General features: G+C 45.2%; 1 protein-coding gene across 1 annotated transcript in view; it reads right to left on the bottom strand.

Moving 5' to 3' along the window:
* Nucleotides 1-15,999: 15,999 nt before the first annotated feature.
* The window catches only part of slc8a2a (solute carrier family 8 member 2a), a 137,182-nt gene continuing 132,716 nt past the window's right edge, over nucleotides 16,000-20,465 (bottom strand). Inside the window, exons 10-12 of the mRNA XM_084319909.1 lie at nucleotides 19,206-19,305; nucleotides 18,006-18,272; nucleotides 16,000-17,429 (exon numbers count right to left, since the gene is read on the bottom strand). Of these exons, the coding sequence (XP_084176035.1) occupies nucleotides 17,053-17,429; nucleotides 18,006-18,272; nucleotides 19,206-19,305 (744 nt within the window). The 3' untranslated portion in view covers nucleotides 16,000-17,052. The remainder of the gene's footprint in view (nucleotides 17,430-18,005; nucleotides 18,273-19,205; nucleotides 19,306-20,465) is intronic.

Below are 20,465 nucleotides of genomic sequence, written 5' to 3'. Positions count from 1 at the left end.
TGAGGGATTTGAGGGTGATGTTTTGTTCAGCCACCCTCTTGTGAAGCGTTTCCTGCTTGGCGCCCGACGCGTTAAGCCGGTAAAACGCTCGTTGGCTCCGAGTTGGGATCTTCAATTGGTCCTCGGTCGGTTGTCCTTGGCCCCGTTTGAGCCTCTTGAGCAAGCGCCATTGGAACAGCTGTCGTTCAAGACCGCGTTCTTGCTGGCCGTCACCTCCGCTGAACGCGTGGGTGAGCTTTGTGCTCTCTCGGTACGACCAGAGTGCCTGTCTTTTCGTTCCGATTGCGGTGCCATTCTGCGGCCTAATCCTGCCTTCGTGCCTAAAAATATCCGGAGTTCCTTCCGCTCCAGGGATATTGTGGTTCAGGCGTTTCATCCACCTCCTCACGCTAGTGAGTTGGAGGCGGGCCTTCACCTGTCATGTCCGGTCCGGGCTTGGGGATTTACCTCAGCCGTACTCAGGGCCTCAGGACTACCGATCAGCTCTTTGTCTGTTACGGTGGTTCTCGTGCTGGTAAGGCACTATCGAAACAACGCCTGTCCCATTGGTTGTGCGAGGGCATTGCCTTTTGCTACACGTTGGCCGGGCTGGCTCCCCCTGGGGGCGTCAGGGCGCACTCCACTCGTGGGGTGGCAGCCTCTGCCGCTCTGCTGGGTGGGGCCTCGGTGGAGGACATCTGTGCTGCAGCTTCATGGTCCTCCCCGGGTCCCTTCGTAAGGTTTTTACCTCATGGACATGACCGGGGGTTCTGTCTCCCAGGCGGTTCTGAGGTCTGTGGCCTCTCCTGCTTCCCGTCCTTTGGTGGGGTAGCAGGGGTGTGTGGGTGTGGGCCACAGTGTGTTGTGTCACACATGGTTCCGCCTGTGCTGTGTGTTCAAGGGGTTCTAGTTCCCTCTTGTTCACACTCGGGTGGAGTTGACTGCGCCCCCTCTTCATTAGGAAGGATGGAGTGACGGGACTCCCCTCCCCCCTGATGTGGGCTTACGGGTCCTCAGGGGGGTGCATTTGTCGGGCCTCGCGTCCGCTCTACCCCATATCTCCGTATGGCTTAAGAGCGGGACGCGATGCCAATACGAAATATAACGACAGTTTATGTATATAACCTAGTTATATGAGTACTGGCTAAGCGTCCCGCTCTTAGCGTGCCCTGAGTTCCCTTGGGGAAACTTTTCTTTGGAAACGATTTTTTCCGAGGAAGAGTGAGTGGTGGCCATGCCCAGTACTAATATAGTACGGCAGTAGGGGCGGGGCCTGGCAGTTGCTGGGTGTATTTTTGGTTTATTCGTTGATGGAGTACACTAGGTACATGAGATGAGGTATATCTCGGTATGGCTTAAGAGCGGGACGCTTAGCCAGTACTCATATAATCGTTAACGGTATATTTTTTTAATGATTCATTACGGTATAAATTAGGTTAACTGGAGCTGCGTATTGCTGACTCTCATATTTGCGAATGCAACAGCGTTCACCCTGATGTAAACAAAACAAGTCATTGATAAGCGACGGCCATATTAGACACATAGCCATAATTTAAGATATAGTTTATGCATTCGCAAATATGAGAGCTCTGTCATTGAAGGCGCTTGTCGCGGCGTACGAGATAACTGGCGGCGATAAGGGGGGCGTGCTAGCGTAGGGTCACGTGGGCTTAGTGGCCAATCAGAGGAACCCGGAAACCGAACAGCGTTGTAGAAGGCATAGACGCAGTCGGGACACGGACGGAACATAATGAAACATGGTGACAGCTGGGTACAGATCGGGAAAGTAATTTGCGCGGTAGCTAGAGAAGTAAAGAGTTTACCTTATGCTTCATATCACCCTTCCTGTGCTTCCCAACATCCTTCCTATGCTTCCTAAACACCTTTCCTTTTGTGATCAAATAATTTTTTACATTACAACACAATACAGTAACAATAATAATAAGCAAAACGCCACAGGACAATAACAGCAATAGTAATAATAATAAAAATAATGACAATAGAATAGAAATAATACAAATTATATAAACAGAATATAAAATTATATTGCCACAGACATTACAAAGGGCATTTCTTCCCCCACTCTCCCCACACCCCAGGACCCCTAAGGACCAACATCCCGACCCCGCTTTGGTGCTAATGTAGCAGGGTGGATTATCCCTGCTTTATGGGAGTGGTTGTACACGGCCACCTGGTAGCGAGAACGCAGCAGAGCTGAGTCCAGCTGGGTCCCCGACTGTAGGCCAGGAATGTTGAAGTGGAGGTCGAGCAGCAGGAGTGGATGGGGCCTAGGATTCACTGACCTAGGAATGGTACCCTGGTCCTTCTTGCCCTCCAGGGCGATCAGCAGTAGCTCCCCACACACCCACACTTCCCCCAATACTTCCTGAGCCCTCCCACACCCGATGGCAGTAAAATGGATGATATATTCGCTCCCCAAAGCAGTACTCTTCCTTAATGATGAGTGGAGACCTTTTACAATGAACTATAGGCAGGGGGTGGGGAAAGGGTTAAACAATAATGAGCTGGCTGTACTAAAATGTGGTGTTCCACAAGGGTCCATTCTAGGACCCTTGTTGTTTTTGATTTATGTGAATGATTTAGCAAATGCATCCAGTTTATTGTCACCTATATTATTTGCTGATGACACAAATCTCTTCGTCACTGCCAAGAATTTTGATTCCCTTATTGATAAAGCAAATTCTGGACTCATCCATTTTTCCTATTGGTTTCAGTTAAACAAGCTATCACTTAATGTCAAAAAATCTAACTTCATTATTTTTAGAAATAAGAACAAAAACATTTCAGACGGAACCAAGATTTGTATCAATAACAATGAACTTCCACAAGTTTCATCAGTGAAATTCTTAGGTGTCAATATCGATGAGAAACTCTGCTTTAAGAATCATTGTGAAATTGTTTGCAAGAAGGTTTCAAAATCGTTGGGCATTATAAAAAGGGTTAAAAAACAATTAAAAAAGAGCACATTACTAACTTTGTATTACAGTTTAATTTATCCTCACATCTTTTACTGCAATATAATTTGGGCCAGCACTTACCCATCTTACTTACAAACAATCCATAGAGCTCAGAAATGCTTTGTAAGAATTGCAACCAACTCTTCTTATTTAGCCCCAACCAAACCATTATTTAAACAACTGCAACTACTCACAATTTATGAGGTCAACAATCAAACAGGGGTTCTTATGTACAAAGTAATTGGTCTTCCTTTATCTTTGCCTAATTTTTTTCAAACTTATTTTGAGTTTAATTCTCATTATCATGCACACCTCACAAGAAGAAATAAAGACTTACGCATTCCTTTCTGTAGGACCTCTGTTGCCAAATTCTCATTTGTTTATCAAGGTGCAGTGATGTGGAATGATATACAAAATCTAATAGAAACATGTTCCACTTTAAATATATTTAAAAGTAAGCTTAAAAAAGAACTACAGATCCTGTAGTCTATAGTATCCATGTGTATTTGTGTAGTCTTTTAAAAAAAAATTCCCAACATTATAATAGTTGTATAATGCTGTATTGTATGTATCTGTGTGTATGAGAGAGGGATATGCGCATGTGTTTGTGCATAATGTGGGGGGGGGGGGATTTTTTGTGTATAGTTATCCTATATAGCAGGGGTAGGCAACCCTAGGCGGCATTTTCATAGGCACAGGGGGCAGCATTAAAAAAAATTCAAATAAAAAATTATAATTATAATTTTTTTTTTTTTGCTTTGAAATATTATAGTGAAATATTTTGCACTGTTGTCGCATTTATCTTGTTGAAATCCTCCCACAGGTTCTTTTTACTACCACATATTTAATTGAGACCCTTTATTTGTTTATTATTTCAATTTAGCTGGAAATACATTGCTACATCATTCAGTAACATTTGCAGAGCCTTATAACAAAAACATTATTACGGTCACCATTGTGACCAGTGGGATTAATCAACAAATTTTATTATTTATTTTTCTATTTCATTGAACATTGCACATGTTAAAAGCCATTTTTTTTACTCAAAATGTGAGTATTACCAAGTCAACTTGTGTTCTTAAAACAATGACAGTAAACATAGTTTTATTAGGTTGAAATAATGTGGTTGTGTACTTATTTTTCTGTTAACTTATTATGGATTAAAAACTGAAAACCTTAATACACAGTAACTGAACTCAATATTTTTAAGTTCTGGTAACTTATTATTATTTTTTTTTTACAGTGTAGTCTTGCGATAAATCAAACCGTATTTACACGATATACCTCACATTCACCCTCCATTCACATCCTGGTGTTCTCCTGGTGTTCTCCATTAGGCCTGTAGGTGGAGCTATGACAGCACACGTACAGTACACACACCGATGGTGTGTGATGTGTCCAAACATTTATGGGCAAATGTGAGTGAAATGGTCGCACTGTATGCAGCTGTTTGTCTGCATTGCATTCCCCCCCCCCAACTCAGATTTAGGGTTGATACAACCATCATAATAATATTGTTAATAATAACAATAATGATGTAATAATGTAAAAATTATCATTAAAAAGACCTGATTATGAGAAAAAAAAATACGATGCATGGAATATTGTTGAGGCACACTAGTTACAACTATATTTCAAACAGGCACTCCATGTCAAAAAGGGTGCTGACCCCTGCTATATAGGTTTAAGAGGGGAGGTCGCTTATAAGCCATTGGTTTTTTTTTTACCTTTCCTGCACATTTTAACTGTTCTTCTTTTTACTTATTTTATTCCAGAATGTATGTTTGTAAGTGCGAATAACAATAAACAAATAGACAATAATGAGCATTACCCGGAGAGAAAAGGGTTAGACACCACATCAAACAAGAGGTGGACGCGGGCAAATACTGCGGCATGGTCATGCTGGACCTACAAAAGGCCTTCGACACTGTCAATCACTCCATTCTAATGGACAAGCTAAAAGCAATTGGTTTTGATAGCTTATCAGTGAGCTGGATGCAATCCTACCTGGAGGGGAGAGAACAGATGGTAGAGGTAAACGGTACTCTATCCCCCCCCCCTCACAGTGAGCTGTGGTGTTCCACAAGGAAGCATACTAGAACCGCTACTCTTCCTAATTTATGCAAATGACATGTCGTCAGCCTGTGACTGCAACTTGTTCCTGTTTGCGGACGACTCAGCCCTGCTGGTCTCAGACAAGAACAAGTTGCAGGTTGAAAAAACCCTCAGCTCGGAACTAGGCAAAATCTGCATATGGCTCGCTGATAACAAACTATCATTACACATGGGCAAAACAGAGTCCATTCTCTTTGGTTCAAATAACAAACTCAGCAAGACCGACGGCTTCTCAGTTACAGTGGGTGACAATATTGTCACAAGGAAAGACGAAATTACCTACCTGGGTTCCATCCTAGAGGCAAATCTTTCCTGTGACAAAATGGCATCCAATGTAATAAAAAAAAGTCAACCAACGAACTAGATTCTTGTACCGGATCTCCTCTCTGGTAAACAAGAATACCCTGAAGACTCTGGCAGGAGCACTCATTCAAGGGTACTATGACTATGCATGCACCTCATGGTACCAAAGCACCTCAAAGGCGCTTAAAACAAAATTACAAACATCACAAAACAAATTGGTCAGACTACTACTTGACCTGAACCCCAGAACCCACCTCACCCCTGCCCACTTTGACAACCTAGGATGGCTTAGAGTAGACGACAGAGTACAGCAACTTGCAATGGGCCTGGTCTACAAGATACACTATACGACCGGGGTGCCCATGTACATGTCAAAATACTTCCCAAAGGTCAGTGAATACCACAACCACTACACCAGAGGAAGCTCAACAAATCATGTTAAACCCAGATTCGGCTCAAACAAGGGACTAAACACGTTTCGCAATTATGCCACAACAATGTGGAACGCCCTACCCAAAGCTGTAAAGGAATGTGAATCCCTGCCCACATTCAAAACCGCTCTTAAAGAGCACCTACGGGAGGCTGCAATTCGAAACTGGCCACCGTAAATGCCCAAAACCCCCACCACCTCCTAATAGACAGTCTCCTCCCCACCGCATGTATATATCCCCTCCCCGCCGTATGTATATTTCTCTCCCACCCACCCACCCCCTCCAAATGTACAGTCCCCTCCCCATCATATGTATATACTCTGTCAGGATCTAGGGGTAACAGTACTGTATATTTGAATACCGTTTATGTCACAAATGTATCAGTACTAAATACCTATATGTCCCTATGCCATAAATGTCATGTATGTTGTGTATGTCATAAATGTCTATATGAATTGAAAATGGGGGACCCTGATGGAAACAAGACTAACGTCTTTCTCAGGTCTGCATCCCCTTAACAATTGTATGTATTGAGCCGTACTGTATTGTACCCATTCTGCAATCTGTTAAATAAAGTTTTCATTCATTCATTCATTCATTCATTCATTCACAGAATGCACATTAAAGACACACACACAGTGCTCCCATTTACGTCTCCTTTACTGAAGGCTTATGCATGTTACATGTTATCGCATACCTATCAAGGCTACTTCCACACTGGGCACCTAGTGCTCTCACTCTATATTACAGACACAGTAAGAACCTCTTCCCTTTAAGGGTTATCTACTGCTCCGCTTCGCGGTAGGTGGAGAACAAGGTAAGAAGTAAAGGAGTTCAATGGGAATTTTTATAAAGAACCACACGTTATTATTACACTCAAAAGAAATTAACAGTGGGCCCACGTTAGCAAATAAAAGTCCTATCTAAAGCCGGCTTTTCCCCAAAACAATAAATGGTTGGGCGCCCCTAGACACTGCTGCCAGTGTTAGTTCAAAGCACCGTTTATCTTCGCCCTTAGAGAGCCTGCGCCACACAGTGGAAATGTCTACCGATAAAGTTTCAGCACTCGAAGCGCCGCTGTACTTATCCAAAATGGCGGGCCTGCTCTCACCACCAACCGTCCGTGTGGTAAGATGGCCGTCGGGAGATCCCGAGATAACAGGCAGCGGGGCGGGGTAGACGCTGGGCAGGTGACTGCTGGGACAACGGCTTGGAGGGGCTGGAGGAGCGTGCAGTGTAGTGACGTCCGCTGCTGGGCTGAAGGGGTGGGCCGACACGCGGGATAAACTGTGTGGCTAGCCTATAACTGAAGCTAAGCTGTGGGTTGTGGTGAACCCCGTCATGACGCCTGCTGGTGCATTCACAATGTCTCGTCCGCATTAACCAAACGCTAAGCTATCGCATACTTCTAGAATAACCCGCTTTGTAACTGAGTTTATCTCTCGCATGCTGAATCTCCGGAGCTCCAGCCCCGTGCGTCTTCCTCCCTCTGTGGAAAACGATGAAGAGGAAGCCCCTCCTTCGGCACCGCGCTCTGAGCCCATACTTCTTCACCTGTGTGTAGGGATGATCAAGAGCGGTCAGCCGGTTACACAACATCCTCGCGAACACAGGGGATGCAAAGAATTAGCGTTAGACACACTGAATAATAGTCAGTCATTTTCAGGTGTCTACACTAAGATCATGGCTTTTTCTCTCTCAGCTCAGTGTTCTAAAAGAGTGATCTGCCTCCCCAATTCCCCAGCCCCCTTCCTAACACCTTTCCTGTGCTTCCTAACATTCTTCCTATGCTTCATAAAACTTGTTTTATATGCTGACAAAACAAAACTCATGTTCTTTTCAAATGCAAAGACAAAGCCACTGAACCTTCCATCCATCCCCACTTTTCAGTATATCCGGCTCTCGGAATACTGTATGCACCCCCCCCCCCCCCCCCCCCCATCCACCTGATACATCAGCTGTTGGAGAGGGTGGAACACAGGACTCTCATCCTGGTTGCACCAGATCGGGGATCAGCTTGCTGGTTTCCCATTCTGATTAAACTTTTAGTGGCTCCACCATGGCCTATCCCACGGTCTCGGGGAGCCCTCGCTCAGGCACACCCCTGTCCTGATAATGCTATCCGGAGCGCACGCACTCTATCCACTACCACTGTTTACAGATGTGCCATATTTTTTAAAGTGGTGTCAATTTAAGAATGTGGACCCAATTTCATGCTTTTTTTTTATTAGGTTTTGTCCTTCCTTCAGTCTATCTTGGATAGGCTCTCGGCCTTGACAGTGAAAGTATATGCTGCGGCTATATCTTCTTGTCATAGAGGCTTTGAGGGCAAGCCCCTATTCAGCCACCCTCTTGTTTAAAATGTTTTTTTTGCTGGGCACACGGTGTCTCAAGCCTATTAAACATAGTTTATCAGACTTAGTCAGACTTTTGGGTGCCCCTTTTGAACCTCTCCATGCTTGCACTGTTGAATCAGTAGTCTTTTAAGACTTAGTTTCTCCCGGCTAATGCTAAACATGTAAGTGAGTTAAGCGCTCCTTTGGTTCAACCAGAGTGCCTGTCTAATCAGGGGGATAATAGCAGTGCCACTCTGAGACCCAATCCAGCCTTTGCGCCCCAAAACATCTGGAGCTCTTGTTGAGGAGCTCCAGGGATATGATGCACAGGGTTTTCCACCCCCCCCTCACGCTGTTGAGGTGGAGAAGAGCCTTCACCTGCTGTGTCCTATTTGTCTGCTTTTTGATTTATCTTAGGCGCACACAGGACATCAGGGCTACCAGTCAACTTTTAGTTTGTCACGGTGGCCTTAACAAGGGTAAAGCGCTACTTAACAAGGGTAAAGACAGGTTCCCCCCACAGGGATCAGAACTCACTCTACTCGTTGGAGGTGGAGGACATTTGTGCTGCGGCATCTTGGTTCTTTCCATCAGGTTCTATCTGATGGACATGGCTGAGAGCTCTGTCTCTCATGCGGTCCTTAGTGCTGGTACCTCATCATCATCCCGCTGTTAGTGTAATAGCTGGGATGTGTGACGTAGACTGGTTTTACACACAGGTTACTAAAATGTTGTGCGTTTTTAGGGAGCTGCGCCCTGTTACGCACAGTGTTATATCCGTATGCTCCTCATTAGGACGAGTATGGGGCTATAACCCTTTCCGCTTTCCATGGTCTAGAAGGGACCTCAGGGGGTACATTTATCAGGGCTACCCGCTTGCTTTCTGCCCATTAGTCCAATAGGTGAAGCAAAACACGCAGCCAGTATGAAATATAACAAAGGTTATCCTATAACCCTAGTTATATGATTACTGGCAAAGCTTCTTGCTTTTTTAGCCCTGAGGATTTGTTGGTGTCCCTCGAGTTGATGTAGCATCCTGTTAGATTCTGATCAATCGGCCAGTATCACGTCTTCATCTGTTTGGCTTGTGTAATCATCTCCCCATCTGCGTTGTGTACTTTTAATGGTCCTGACGTCTCATACACTGGCTGATACAATCCTTATCTCTCCCCGTTAGTGCGATCCGCAAACCATAATAATCCTCCACCTTCGTAAGAATTCGACACTTTGACACAGCGTAATACCTTTCTTGGAAGAGCGTTGTTTATTCAATAAACAGAACCTCATAATCAGATGTTATCAAATTGTATCGTCCTTGCTATCGTCCTTCTGCTATTCAGTCCAATGGTGGTCAGGCCTGGTCGTTAGCCAAGACCATCCTCGTGGTAGCCGAAGCTAATAATGATGTGGCATCCTTCCTCCCCCCCCCCCCCCTCTCCGTGATGAGAGGAGATAGTCTCTAGTCAGATTGTAGTCTGCCATTAGCCGCTCTTGTTCTGGCTTACACCCGGAACCACTGTCCGCTTTATAGGATCTTCGTCATAGCAACGATAGCCCGCCCCTCTTCTGGTTGTCATGCGCTGTCATGACAACTGCTAATAACCGTTCACACATTTCAAAACGTTTCATTACTGTCAACCTCCATCACGCTCTGCCTCTGTGTCTCCTGTGCTGCTCCGTTATCTTTGTGTCCTGGATCGGAATTCAAAACATTCTGCTCTGCTAACGCGGCCTGTGCCTGTGAAACCGCTGGTTCACCACCGTCTATATCATCCCGTGATGATAATGGTATTACCCTCTTAAAGCGTCTCTTTATATCAGTTTATAAACCAAATATACATTGAAAAAAACACAGTTTTCTCTCAATCCCCAGCATGCCACAGCATAGAAGAGGACGCTGGCCACTACAGACTGGTAGAATGACTACAGCAGTCTATTGCAAACATTGAAGGACCTGAGTCTCCTCAGGAAGAACAGCCTGCTCTGTCCCTTCCTGTAGAGGGCCTCTGTGTTGTCCGACCAGTCCAGTTTATTGTTCAGGTGTACCCCAAGGAACTTATATGACTCCACCACCTCCACCTCCTCCCCACGGATGGTGATGGGAATCAGGGGGGGGCCTCTTCTTGCCCCTCCGGAAGTCCACCACCAGCTCCTTGGTCTTACTGGTGTTGAGTTGGAGGTTGTTGCTGTCGCTCCACCCCACAAGGCTCTCCACCAGGGCTCTATACTCCTCCTCATCGTCGTCGGTGATGTAGCTTACGATGGAGGAGTCATCAGAGAACTTCTGCAGATGGTACCCGCTTGAGTTGTGGCAGAAGTCTGAGGTATCAAGGGTGAAGAGGAAGGGTGACAGCACAGTTCCTTGGGGGGGCGCCGGTGTTGCTCACCAGTACGTCAGACTGACTGTCCTTTAGTCTGATGTACTGCAGTCTGTCAGTGAGGTAGTCCTTGATCCAGGCCACCAAGCCGTGCTCCAGCTGCATCATGGAGAGCTTCTCTGCTAGCAGTGATGGCTGGATGGTGTTGAAGGCACTGGAGAAGTCGAAGAACATAATCCTCACTGAGCTGCGCGGCTTCTCCAGGTCTGTGGAGCATATAGATCAGTGGTTCTCAAACTATGGGACGCGGCCCCCTGCAGTTTGCATACCAGGCAAACATCGGGGTGGAGGACCCTAAACATCGGTGTGGAGCAAACTGCAGGGGGTCGAGGGAGTCACACACCAGGGGCTTGAGGTGTTGCAGGACCAGTCTCTCGAACTTCTTCATGATGTGTGACGTCAGAGCGACTGGCCTGTAGTCGTTGAGGGTGCTGGGTCGTCCCTTCTTGGGCACCGGGACAATGCAGGAGGTCTTTCAGAGCTGGGGCACCCTCTCCAGCCTCTGGGGTGTGGGGAAGCCACTCTGGTCAAAGCGGTTGAAGAACGTGTTAAACTCGTTTGCACGCTCTGGGGGGCCCTCCACAGCCGTGCCCTGCTGTTTGAGTACAGTAGTGATAACTCTTGGGTGACCTCTCTCACTCTTAAGATTACTGGACTGAATAGGAAGCATAGACAGACCTGGACCTCTGGATCTTTGATTTCCTGAACAGACAGGAATCACTGTTTGACTAGGCAAACTCGTCCCCAGAGTTTGCTCGGAACAGGGTAAATCTCGTCCCCAGAGTTTGCTCGGATCAGGGTAAATTAACTCCCTAATGTCTCAGACAGGCTGTCGATTTTTTTTTCAAAATGTGCAGATGACGCAAGTGTATTCTATTCACATAAAGTTTAAATGCAACAAATTATCACTACACATTAAAAAACTGATTTTTTTTTTTCCACTTTTTCTCCCATTTTCTATATTTTCTCCCATCCCAATTTCGTATCATCCAATTCAACCCTCCCCTGTCACGGACGCTGTTTCTTGCCTCCCACAAGCCGGCTGCAATGTGGACTAAGTCATACATAGCACAAGTCCCCTCCGGTACTTGAGGTAACAGCAGTCGCATCTTTTCACCTGCACAGCTCGATCTCTCAGTGGCGAGGAGTAACGCGTGGGAGGCTCACGCTGCCCCCGACACTTCCTGATTCTACTGCGCAGGCGCACCAACCGACCTGTAGGAGTCGCTGTCCACAACGCCCGATCCCCACCCATCAGTTTCCCACCCCCTAATATGGCCAATGTGTATTAGTACGGACGACCAGCTAAACTGAAAGCAAATGTGGAGCGCTGGGCTCGAACTGACGAGCCCAGCGTCTCCAGCATTTCGTGGCGAGTGCCTTGCCCACTACGCCACGTAGCCGCCAAAACTGAATTATTTTTTGTCTCAAATCTGTGATTTTTAACTCCTCATCTAAAGTAGTGATAAATGACATCCCCATAACTAGGGTATGTTCTATATGATTCCTTGGTGTTCTGCTTGATGAATCTTTATCATGGAAACCTCATATCACAGCCTGTTACAACCACAGCCAGGGCCTCTCTCTCTCCTATCTGGCAACAGGTCCCCATGCCCTTATATGGGCGGCTTCCTGACTCCTCATCATCACGCTGTCTACCTGGGTCATCCTACACACCTGAGACTCATCATGTCATCACCGAGCCTGGATATGAGGCCTGCACTCCTCGTCCAAGTGTTGCTTCACCTGCCGTGGTACTAGGACTCTATACTGTATGCTTCCACTGTCTCTGTACCTGCCTTGCTCTAACCTTGCTCTTCTGTGTGTAGGATTGCACACCCCCGGCCTGCGCCTCACCCGTGGACGTCACCAGCCTGGACGCGTGTTGCCTGGGGTCACACGGAGTGACTTTCCTCACCCTTGTCGTACATTTCACTATCTGCCTTGTCATCTGCCTGGTACCTAATTAAATACTCTAAACCGCCTCATTCTCCTGTGCCTTGTGTTCTGCTCTTGGGTTCCAAACTAGACGCCACTCTAACACAGCCATAACTACAAAAATGGCCAAGAGTATTGGTATTCTTGGAAAAACATGATGAGCTCTGAGGTTGCCACTGTTATATTACTATATGGTTTACCCATATATCAATTACTGTAATTTAGTTTGGGGTAGTACTCATCAGACCAAACTTGAGCCCATATATATACCGTCTGCAGAAACAAGCTCTAAAAATAATCAGCTGTGTACATCGAAGTCATTCTTCTCAGCTTCTATTTCATAAGTTAGGTATTCTCAGTATTTATCAAGTGAATCATCTTCAGATTGGTTTATTTGTGTATAGTTCTTTAAAAAGAGCCCTTCCCCCTTTCTTTCATGACATGTTTGCCCACAATTACCAATTTCATAATTACTCCACACGTAGCTCCTATTATCTTAGACCACCCCATTCCTGCACTTCCCAATCTCAGTTTTGTATACTCTACCGAGGGTCAAAGTTGTGGAACTCTTTGCCTCCACATATTTTGGAATTTTCTTTTCTGAAGTAAAAGAGCACTGAAATCTCATCTCCTAGCTCACCAATATTTTCCATATGGGCTCGCTTTACAAACTGTGGTCTGCTGGCTTGTTGTATTTTGTTAATTTCTTCCTGTCATTATTTGTAGTTTCTTTACTTTATTTTCTCTAAACTTGAAGTCTTATGGCATAAGTGCCTTCTTCAGTGTTTATCTGTAGACCTGCTTGTATGTATTATGAATGAATGTTCCTTGTGTGTGTTTGGGGGGGGGGGGGGGTATTTTATATTGATGTAATCTCACTCAGTATAATTTTGCTTCTCGGTGAATTCCACATACAAGCCCCTAGAGAGGGTTTTTAGGCAATTCTCCTTCACATCTCTTTGTGGATTATATTGTATTATATGTAATTGTTTTTATGTGTAAATAAACAAAACAAACTCCAACAGTTTGAGCTTCTCCCCTCTGTTGCAGAGTTTAAAACCTTGATCTCCAACCTTTGTCAGTCAAGTTGTATGTGTTTTAATTGATCTGTTATCCATACTTTTGTCTTGCGTCGTTGTCTTATTATGATTTTATATGCTGTGGGATTTTATATGTTTTTTTTCTCCTTTTCTTATTTCTGTATGTACTCTCGACGTGACTGTAAATGAGGGAAACCTCAGTTGCCTTTCGAGTTTAAATAAAGATTTGAAATTAAATAAAAAATACCAAATAGCCCCCTAGTCACTAACGCCGAACACAAACTCTTCACAAAAATCCCCTCTGGCTGGTGATGGAAGGCCATACGCACCAGAACCTCCCCTCTGGCAGGTGATGGAAGGCCATACGCACCAGAACCTCCCCCCTGGCTGGTGATGGAAGGCCATACGCACCAGAACCTCCCCTCTGGCAGGTGATGGAAGGCCATACGCACCAGAACCTCCCCTCTGGCAGGTGATGGAAGGCCATACGCACCAGAACCTCCCCTCTGGCAGGTGATGGAAGGCCATACGCACCAGAACCTCCCCTCTGGCAGGTGATGGAAGGCCATACGCACCAGAACCTCCCCTCTGGCAGGTGATGGAAGGCCATACGCACCAGAACCTCCCCTCTGGCAGGTGATGGAAGGCCATACGCACCAGAACCTCCCCTCTGGCAGGTGATGGAAGGCCATACGCACCAGAACCTCCCCTCTGGCAGGTGATGGAAGGCCATACGCACCAGAACCTCCCCTCTGGCAGGTGATGGAAGGCCATACGCACCAGAACCTCCCCTCTGGCAGGTGATGGAAGGCCATACGCACCAGAACCTCCCCTCTGGCAGGCGATGGAAGGCCATACGCACCAGAACCTCCCCTCTGGCAGGTGATGGAAGGCCATACGCACCAGAACCTCCCCTCTGGCAGGTGATGGAAGGCCATACGCACCAGAACCTCCCCTCTGGCTGGTGATGGAAGGCCATACGCACCAGAACCTCCCCTCTGGCTGGTGATGGAAGGCCATACGCACCAGAACCTCCCCTCTGGCTGGTGATGGAAGGCCATACGCACCAGAACCTCCCCTCTGGCTGGTGATGGAAGGCCATACGCACCAGAACCTCCCCTCTGGCAGGTGATGGAAGGCCATACGCACCAGAACCTCCCCTCTGGCAGGTGATGGAAGGCCATACGCACCAGAACCTCCCCTCTGGCTGGTGATGGAAGGCCATACGCACCAGAACCTCCCCTCTGGCAGGTGATGGAAGGCCATACGCACCAGAACCTCCCCTCTGGCAGGTGATGGAAGGCCATACGCACCAGAACCTCCCCTCTGGCTGGCCCCTGACTCCATGGGGCCACAAAGACTGAGCTTTGGGACATTTATATGCATATAATAATAAATGCAATTTCTTTGTGCAATTTTAAACTTTTTTCATAGATTCTATATTGTACTACATGGTGTGTTCATGGTATAGTCTGATGTCCATAGGTGTCGTGTCTTTGCATTTGCATCCGCTGCTGTCCTGTCAGAATGTGGATGTTGTTCTGTGTTCTTGCCCAGATAAATATTCAGATTCTGATTCGTCTTAGAAACTATGTAATGATTTTGAACTATCAATTTCTTAAAAAAAATAAAAGAATGATCAGATTCTTTGGGACACCAACACCTCCTGTATTTAGACTCCTGGTCAACAGCAGCAAATTGAAATGTGCATTCATTCATTGCATGCACTTATTCACATTCAATCTGTAGAACATACAAGATTACCCCCTTAGCATAGGTGTTCAATTTCGTGCAGCAATTGATTTTATGCTAGAGCCATTTATTTGTATTTTTTGCACCGAACATTATTCCGTTGCGTCACCTCTCTTGTGCTGCGCAGTTCATCGAAAGGGTCATGAAGTGTCTGCAAGCAATTGACCTCAATTGATCTCAATCGCCCCCTCTCTTCTTGATCCTCCAATCACAACTGAAGCGACCGTTGTGATTGGAGGACCAAGAAAAGAGCTTGTGATAGGTCAATTTAGCCATGTGGGAGTTCCACAGTAAGGATTTTAAAATGTTTTTAATGTAGCTTTCAAAGACTTCCAGTGACATTCGGTAGTATGGCTATTCAGTAGTACCACCATTATTATGATGATGAAAATGACCAGATGAAACTTGTATGCCCTGAATGCAAGGAATGGGAAGGTGTGGGTGGTCCCATACCCAGATGACAGTGGCTCAGGAGGTAGAGCTGCTGTCTGGTAATCGGAAAGTTCCCGGTTTGATTCCCGCTCCTCCCGGCAGCGTGTCGAAGTGTCCTTGAGCAAGACAATTAACCCCTAACTGCTCCCGATAAGCAGGTTGGCACCTTGCATGGTCGCCTCCGCCATCGTTGTGTGAATGTGTGAGTGAATGGGTGAATGTGAGGCAAAAATTGTAAAGCGCTTTGGATAATAGTTGTTATATAAATGCACCATTTACCATTTTAAATGACTTGCCTGGACAATGGATTAAGTGGAGACTTACACAGTTAAAATCTCAATATAATTATGACAAATTGAAATAAATTACAGTATAATCTTCGTCCATATCAGCTCCTATACATTAAATTACAGACATTACATTATTACACAATTCATGAATAAATGGATTAAGACCTTATCATCTCTTTTCACACAGTCACTCTAAATGGCAATTCATAAAAAAAAATGTTCATGTCACAGCTTATTTGGAATTAAATGCCAGTGTAATTATTATTATAATTTTTTTCTCAATTGCAATCGTCAAAATTGGGCCCCGTATAGAGATAGTGCATTTGTGGGTTTATTTCTACGATCGAGACACAAGAGTGAGTTCAAATCAATACGTTATTTCAAGCATAGCATGGTTACTTATATTAAGTAATTATACTGCACCGCTAAGCCTCTTGTTACATGATAACGCAATAGAGACATACAACAATTCAGTGAGAGCTATGATACAACAACAGATAATCTCCGTAGTGTGTCGCTACTCTGTTCAAATGTATGTCTATCACTTCATCTGTGTAAAAGATGCCACCATTGATCTCATTATTCAATAGGGGTTGGGTTAAGCAGCCTTCTCTGTCAGGACCAGTCCTTTGACCCAGGTTCAAAAACCCTTGGTTACAATGCGGAGAAACAAGACCAAACTTTGAAATGCAGCCACCAGGCATCAAATCCTTATAAAGCAAAAGCCAGTGACTTACTAGTAATACTTAGTAGAATACATGTTGACCATATTCCCTCCCTTATCAAAGATTGTCTTTGCACATCATCCATTGCTCTCGAGTGAAAACTATCAGCACCGTCACAGTGAACTCTCCTGATTGGGAAATTAAATTGGATGTGACGTACATGTGTGCGTGTGCGTGCGTGTGTGTGCGCCTCCGTGAATCGGTCGACATCACAGCGTTGACGATCACTGCGTTTACAGTCCCGTTTCGCCGGACGTCAAAAGATGTGTCCTTTTTGTCCGGCAGCTCTGATCAAGCAGTCTGACGAGCGTCAATGTGCCGCGTCTGTACGTTTCCCCCCGTCGAGCGGCGCCTCTCAGAAGCCCTGTATATGGCAGTAGGCTTCCAGGCTAGAGAAGAGGATGTAGAGGAACCAGAGGCCGAAGAAGAAGGCGGAGGTGAGCAGCTTGCTTTTCCGCGGGCCTCCCAGTTCACCCCCGAAGTATGGCCTCCGCCGGAGCATCAGCACGCCCATGTTGACAAAGGCGAAGATGGTGAAGAGCGTGACGGAGAAGGCCAGCGAGCCCGGGTCCACCCGGAACACCTGTCCTTTGGCCTCCCAGTAGATGGCCGCCACGGACCAGGCCACGCCGATGCCCAGGAACACGTTGACCGCGTTGCTTCCCGTCACGTTCCCCACGGACGCGTCTGCGTACTGGTCCTGGGTGGCGGCCACTTTGCTGGCGAAGGTGTCTGTGAGACAGGTTGGAGGGGTCGGCATTAGAATACACAGTCGTGTTTGTTTTAAGAGATGAATAAATACTAACCTTCGTACTGTCTGTTACTATCATGCACTCTGCTAATTAAGGAATCTACCTTGCCTATATTACTACCTTCTATGCTAATCTGTCTTTACTACTGTGTGCACTCAAGTTAAACACTGTTTGACGAACATTGTTACTTAGCTGCCAGAGTTGTGCCCTTCCTGCTGACCTGTTGTACAGAACTTGTAAGTCGCTTTGGATAAAAGCATTAGCTAAATGACTAAATGTAAATGTAAATGTAAATGTACATACAAGACTAATACACAACTGGAGTAGAAAACTCTCTCAAACACACACACACACACACACACACACACACACACACACACACACACACACACACACACACACACACACACACACACACACACACACACACACACACACACACACACACACACACACACACACACACACACACACACACACACACACACACACACACACACACACACACACACACACACACACACACACACACACACACGCACACGCACACACTCACCGGGGATGGAGGTGCCCAGGGCAACAAAGACCACAGCGGTGACAGTGTCCCTCAAGCCCACAGTACAGCCAAAGTGGGAGGCTAGGTCCCCGATAACGGCCGTCAAAAAGCCGATGACCATGATGGACATCACAAAGCAAGCCCAGCCGTTCCAGTACCCGGTGGGCGGGACGAAGGCGAAGAGAACCTTCCAGAATACAGTTACTATGTGCAAGAAATAGTCAAAGCAATTTGGTAATCGCTCTTGTCCATCCTCGTCTCCGTCACCTGTTATGATATGACATAAGGGACGGCGTGTTAGAATATGTAGCTTCAGACACTTTAACACACTTTATATTTATTGGCAACTCATACCTCATTGCACATAGCCAAGCCTTGCACCTTACCACCACAAGCTACCTCATCCCATTTATATTGTATTGTAACTCTACTCTGCATTGTATATTGTATATATGTATATTGAACATTCCTGTTTTGTTTACACTTGTTTAAGTACTTGATTTTCTATTTTATACTTATTATACTTATTTTATAATTATCCATTTTTATCTAGCACACTCGCAGGAGCAAAACAGAAAGAAGCATTTCATACAAAAGTATTCTGTATTTCTGTATGACAACTAATAAAGAAACTTGAAACTTGAAACTTGAAACACTAATAATTCTACTGCTCCATCTATAGCTGAAGGTGTCAACAGAAAATACATTTTCTGGAATCCCGTTCCCACTTTATCCAATCCAGGAGAGAGAACTCCACACTGCAAAAATGGTCTGACCAAAATAAGAAATACAACTTAAATACAAATATGTGCTTGAAACAAGTTAAATAATCGACCAGTGCAGTAAGCAATTCAGTCTTGGCAAGATTTCTTGAAATTAGTACAAATATCTAGGATTCTCTCTGGTGTGGTGTGGTGGTGTAGTGGTAGGGTGGTTTAGTGGTGTGGTGGGAGGTGGTGGTGGTGTTGTAGTGGTGTTGGTGGTGGTGTAGTGGTGTTGGTGGGAGGTGGTGGTGTGATGGTGTAGTGGTGGTGGGAGGTGGTGGTGGTGTTGTAGTGGTGTGGTGGTGGTGTAGTGGTGTTGGTGGGAGGTGGTGGTGGTGTAGTGGTGTTGGTGGGAGTGTGATGGTGTAGTGGTGGTGGGAGGTGGTGGTGGGAGGTGTTGAGAGGTGGTGATGGTGGTGGGAGGTGGCAAGGGCACCTGCGCTGACTGTGACCGCCTCCTTGAACTGCTCCCTCCAGGAGTGAGTGCCGATTACCACGGCCAGGTTTGTGTCCTTCAGGAGTTTATCCACCGTGTTCTGTCAAAACAGTCCAAGAGAAGAGTCAGCAAACGGACAGAAAGCATCTGGGTTCCTATGCTTGACGACAACACAATAATCACATGCACTACACAGAGGTGGTCACAATTATTGGCAACACATTTATTTTTATAAACTAGTGTTTATTAGTCTCTCACAGTCTTCTGAGACCTACTATTATATATATTAGTTTTATTTCAATAATGACCTACTCAAACAAAGTTCCTACGAAGGGGTTTTGCCCTCACACTTGCTGGTCCCCGACTGTAATACAGTATGTATTACGCTAGCTACATATGACAGCCGCTCAAATTAAAATAGAGATATGGAAAAATGGAGATAAGGATTGCAATAGGGATTGTTATTTTTTCATCTACATAATTTCATTGAGCTGTAATTAACACAGCACGGGGATTCAGTGTCCTCTGATGACAAATGAACGTGTGCAAAACAGTTTAGAGCCTTGGGATATGTGAGATTCTGTGCAAAATTAATAGCTGTTGTTTTTCGGTGAAGTGCCCCTTAAATTGGCAGCAAATACTATTGTCCAAGATTAATAATTAAATTAAATGTTATGTATTCATTTATTTATTTTCAGTTTAAAAATATTCTCCAGTTCATATTATATAGGCCTATTTATTTTTACTCTGTAATGTTGATGATTAGTGTAATAGAGCTTTGGAAATCAAAAGTTGTAAAAAGATTTGTGGATTTGTTATCCACAAAATTGCCAATAATTCTGACCACATTTGAACGTACTTGAACATACACACATTCACTCAGTTAATTTCAAATTGAGGTGTGAGAAAGTCACAATAAATACAAAAACCCTGCCTTGACAATGATGGAAATACTGCAAATGTATTGCTCTTATCAGAAATATTAGATATTAAAGGCAGTGCTTTCTTCATGTGAAACACATTGTGTTGCATGCGTTTGTATGAGATGTGCTATATAAATAAAGATTGAATGATTCATTGGTTAGTTGGTTGATTGATTGATGGATTGATTGATTGATTGATTGCATAGGCGCAACCTAATATGTGTAGCCTGTTCAGGAAAAGAGGCACCACTCTTGCTTGCAGAAATAAAAGTAGAATTTCAATATTATTATTTCTAATAATATAAAAGAGTGGTGCCTCTTCTCATGCACGTCTAAT

This window comes from Notolepis coatsorum, assembly GCF_963971535.1.
Source record: "Notolepis coatsorum genome assembly, chromosome: 8".
Classification (NCBI taxonomy): domain Eukaryota; kingdom Metazoa; phylum Chordata; class Actinopteri; order Aulopiformes; family Paralepididae; genus Notolepis; species Notolepis coatsorum.
Note: the sequence above shows the minus strand (reverse complement) of the source record. Positions and strands in the feature narration are given on the sequence as shown.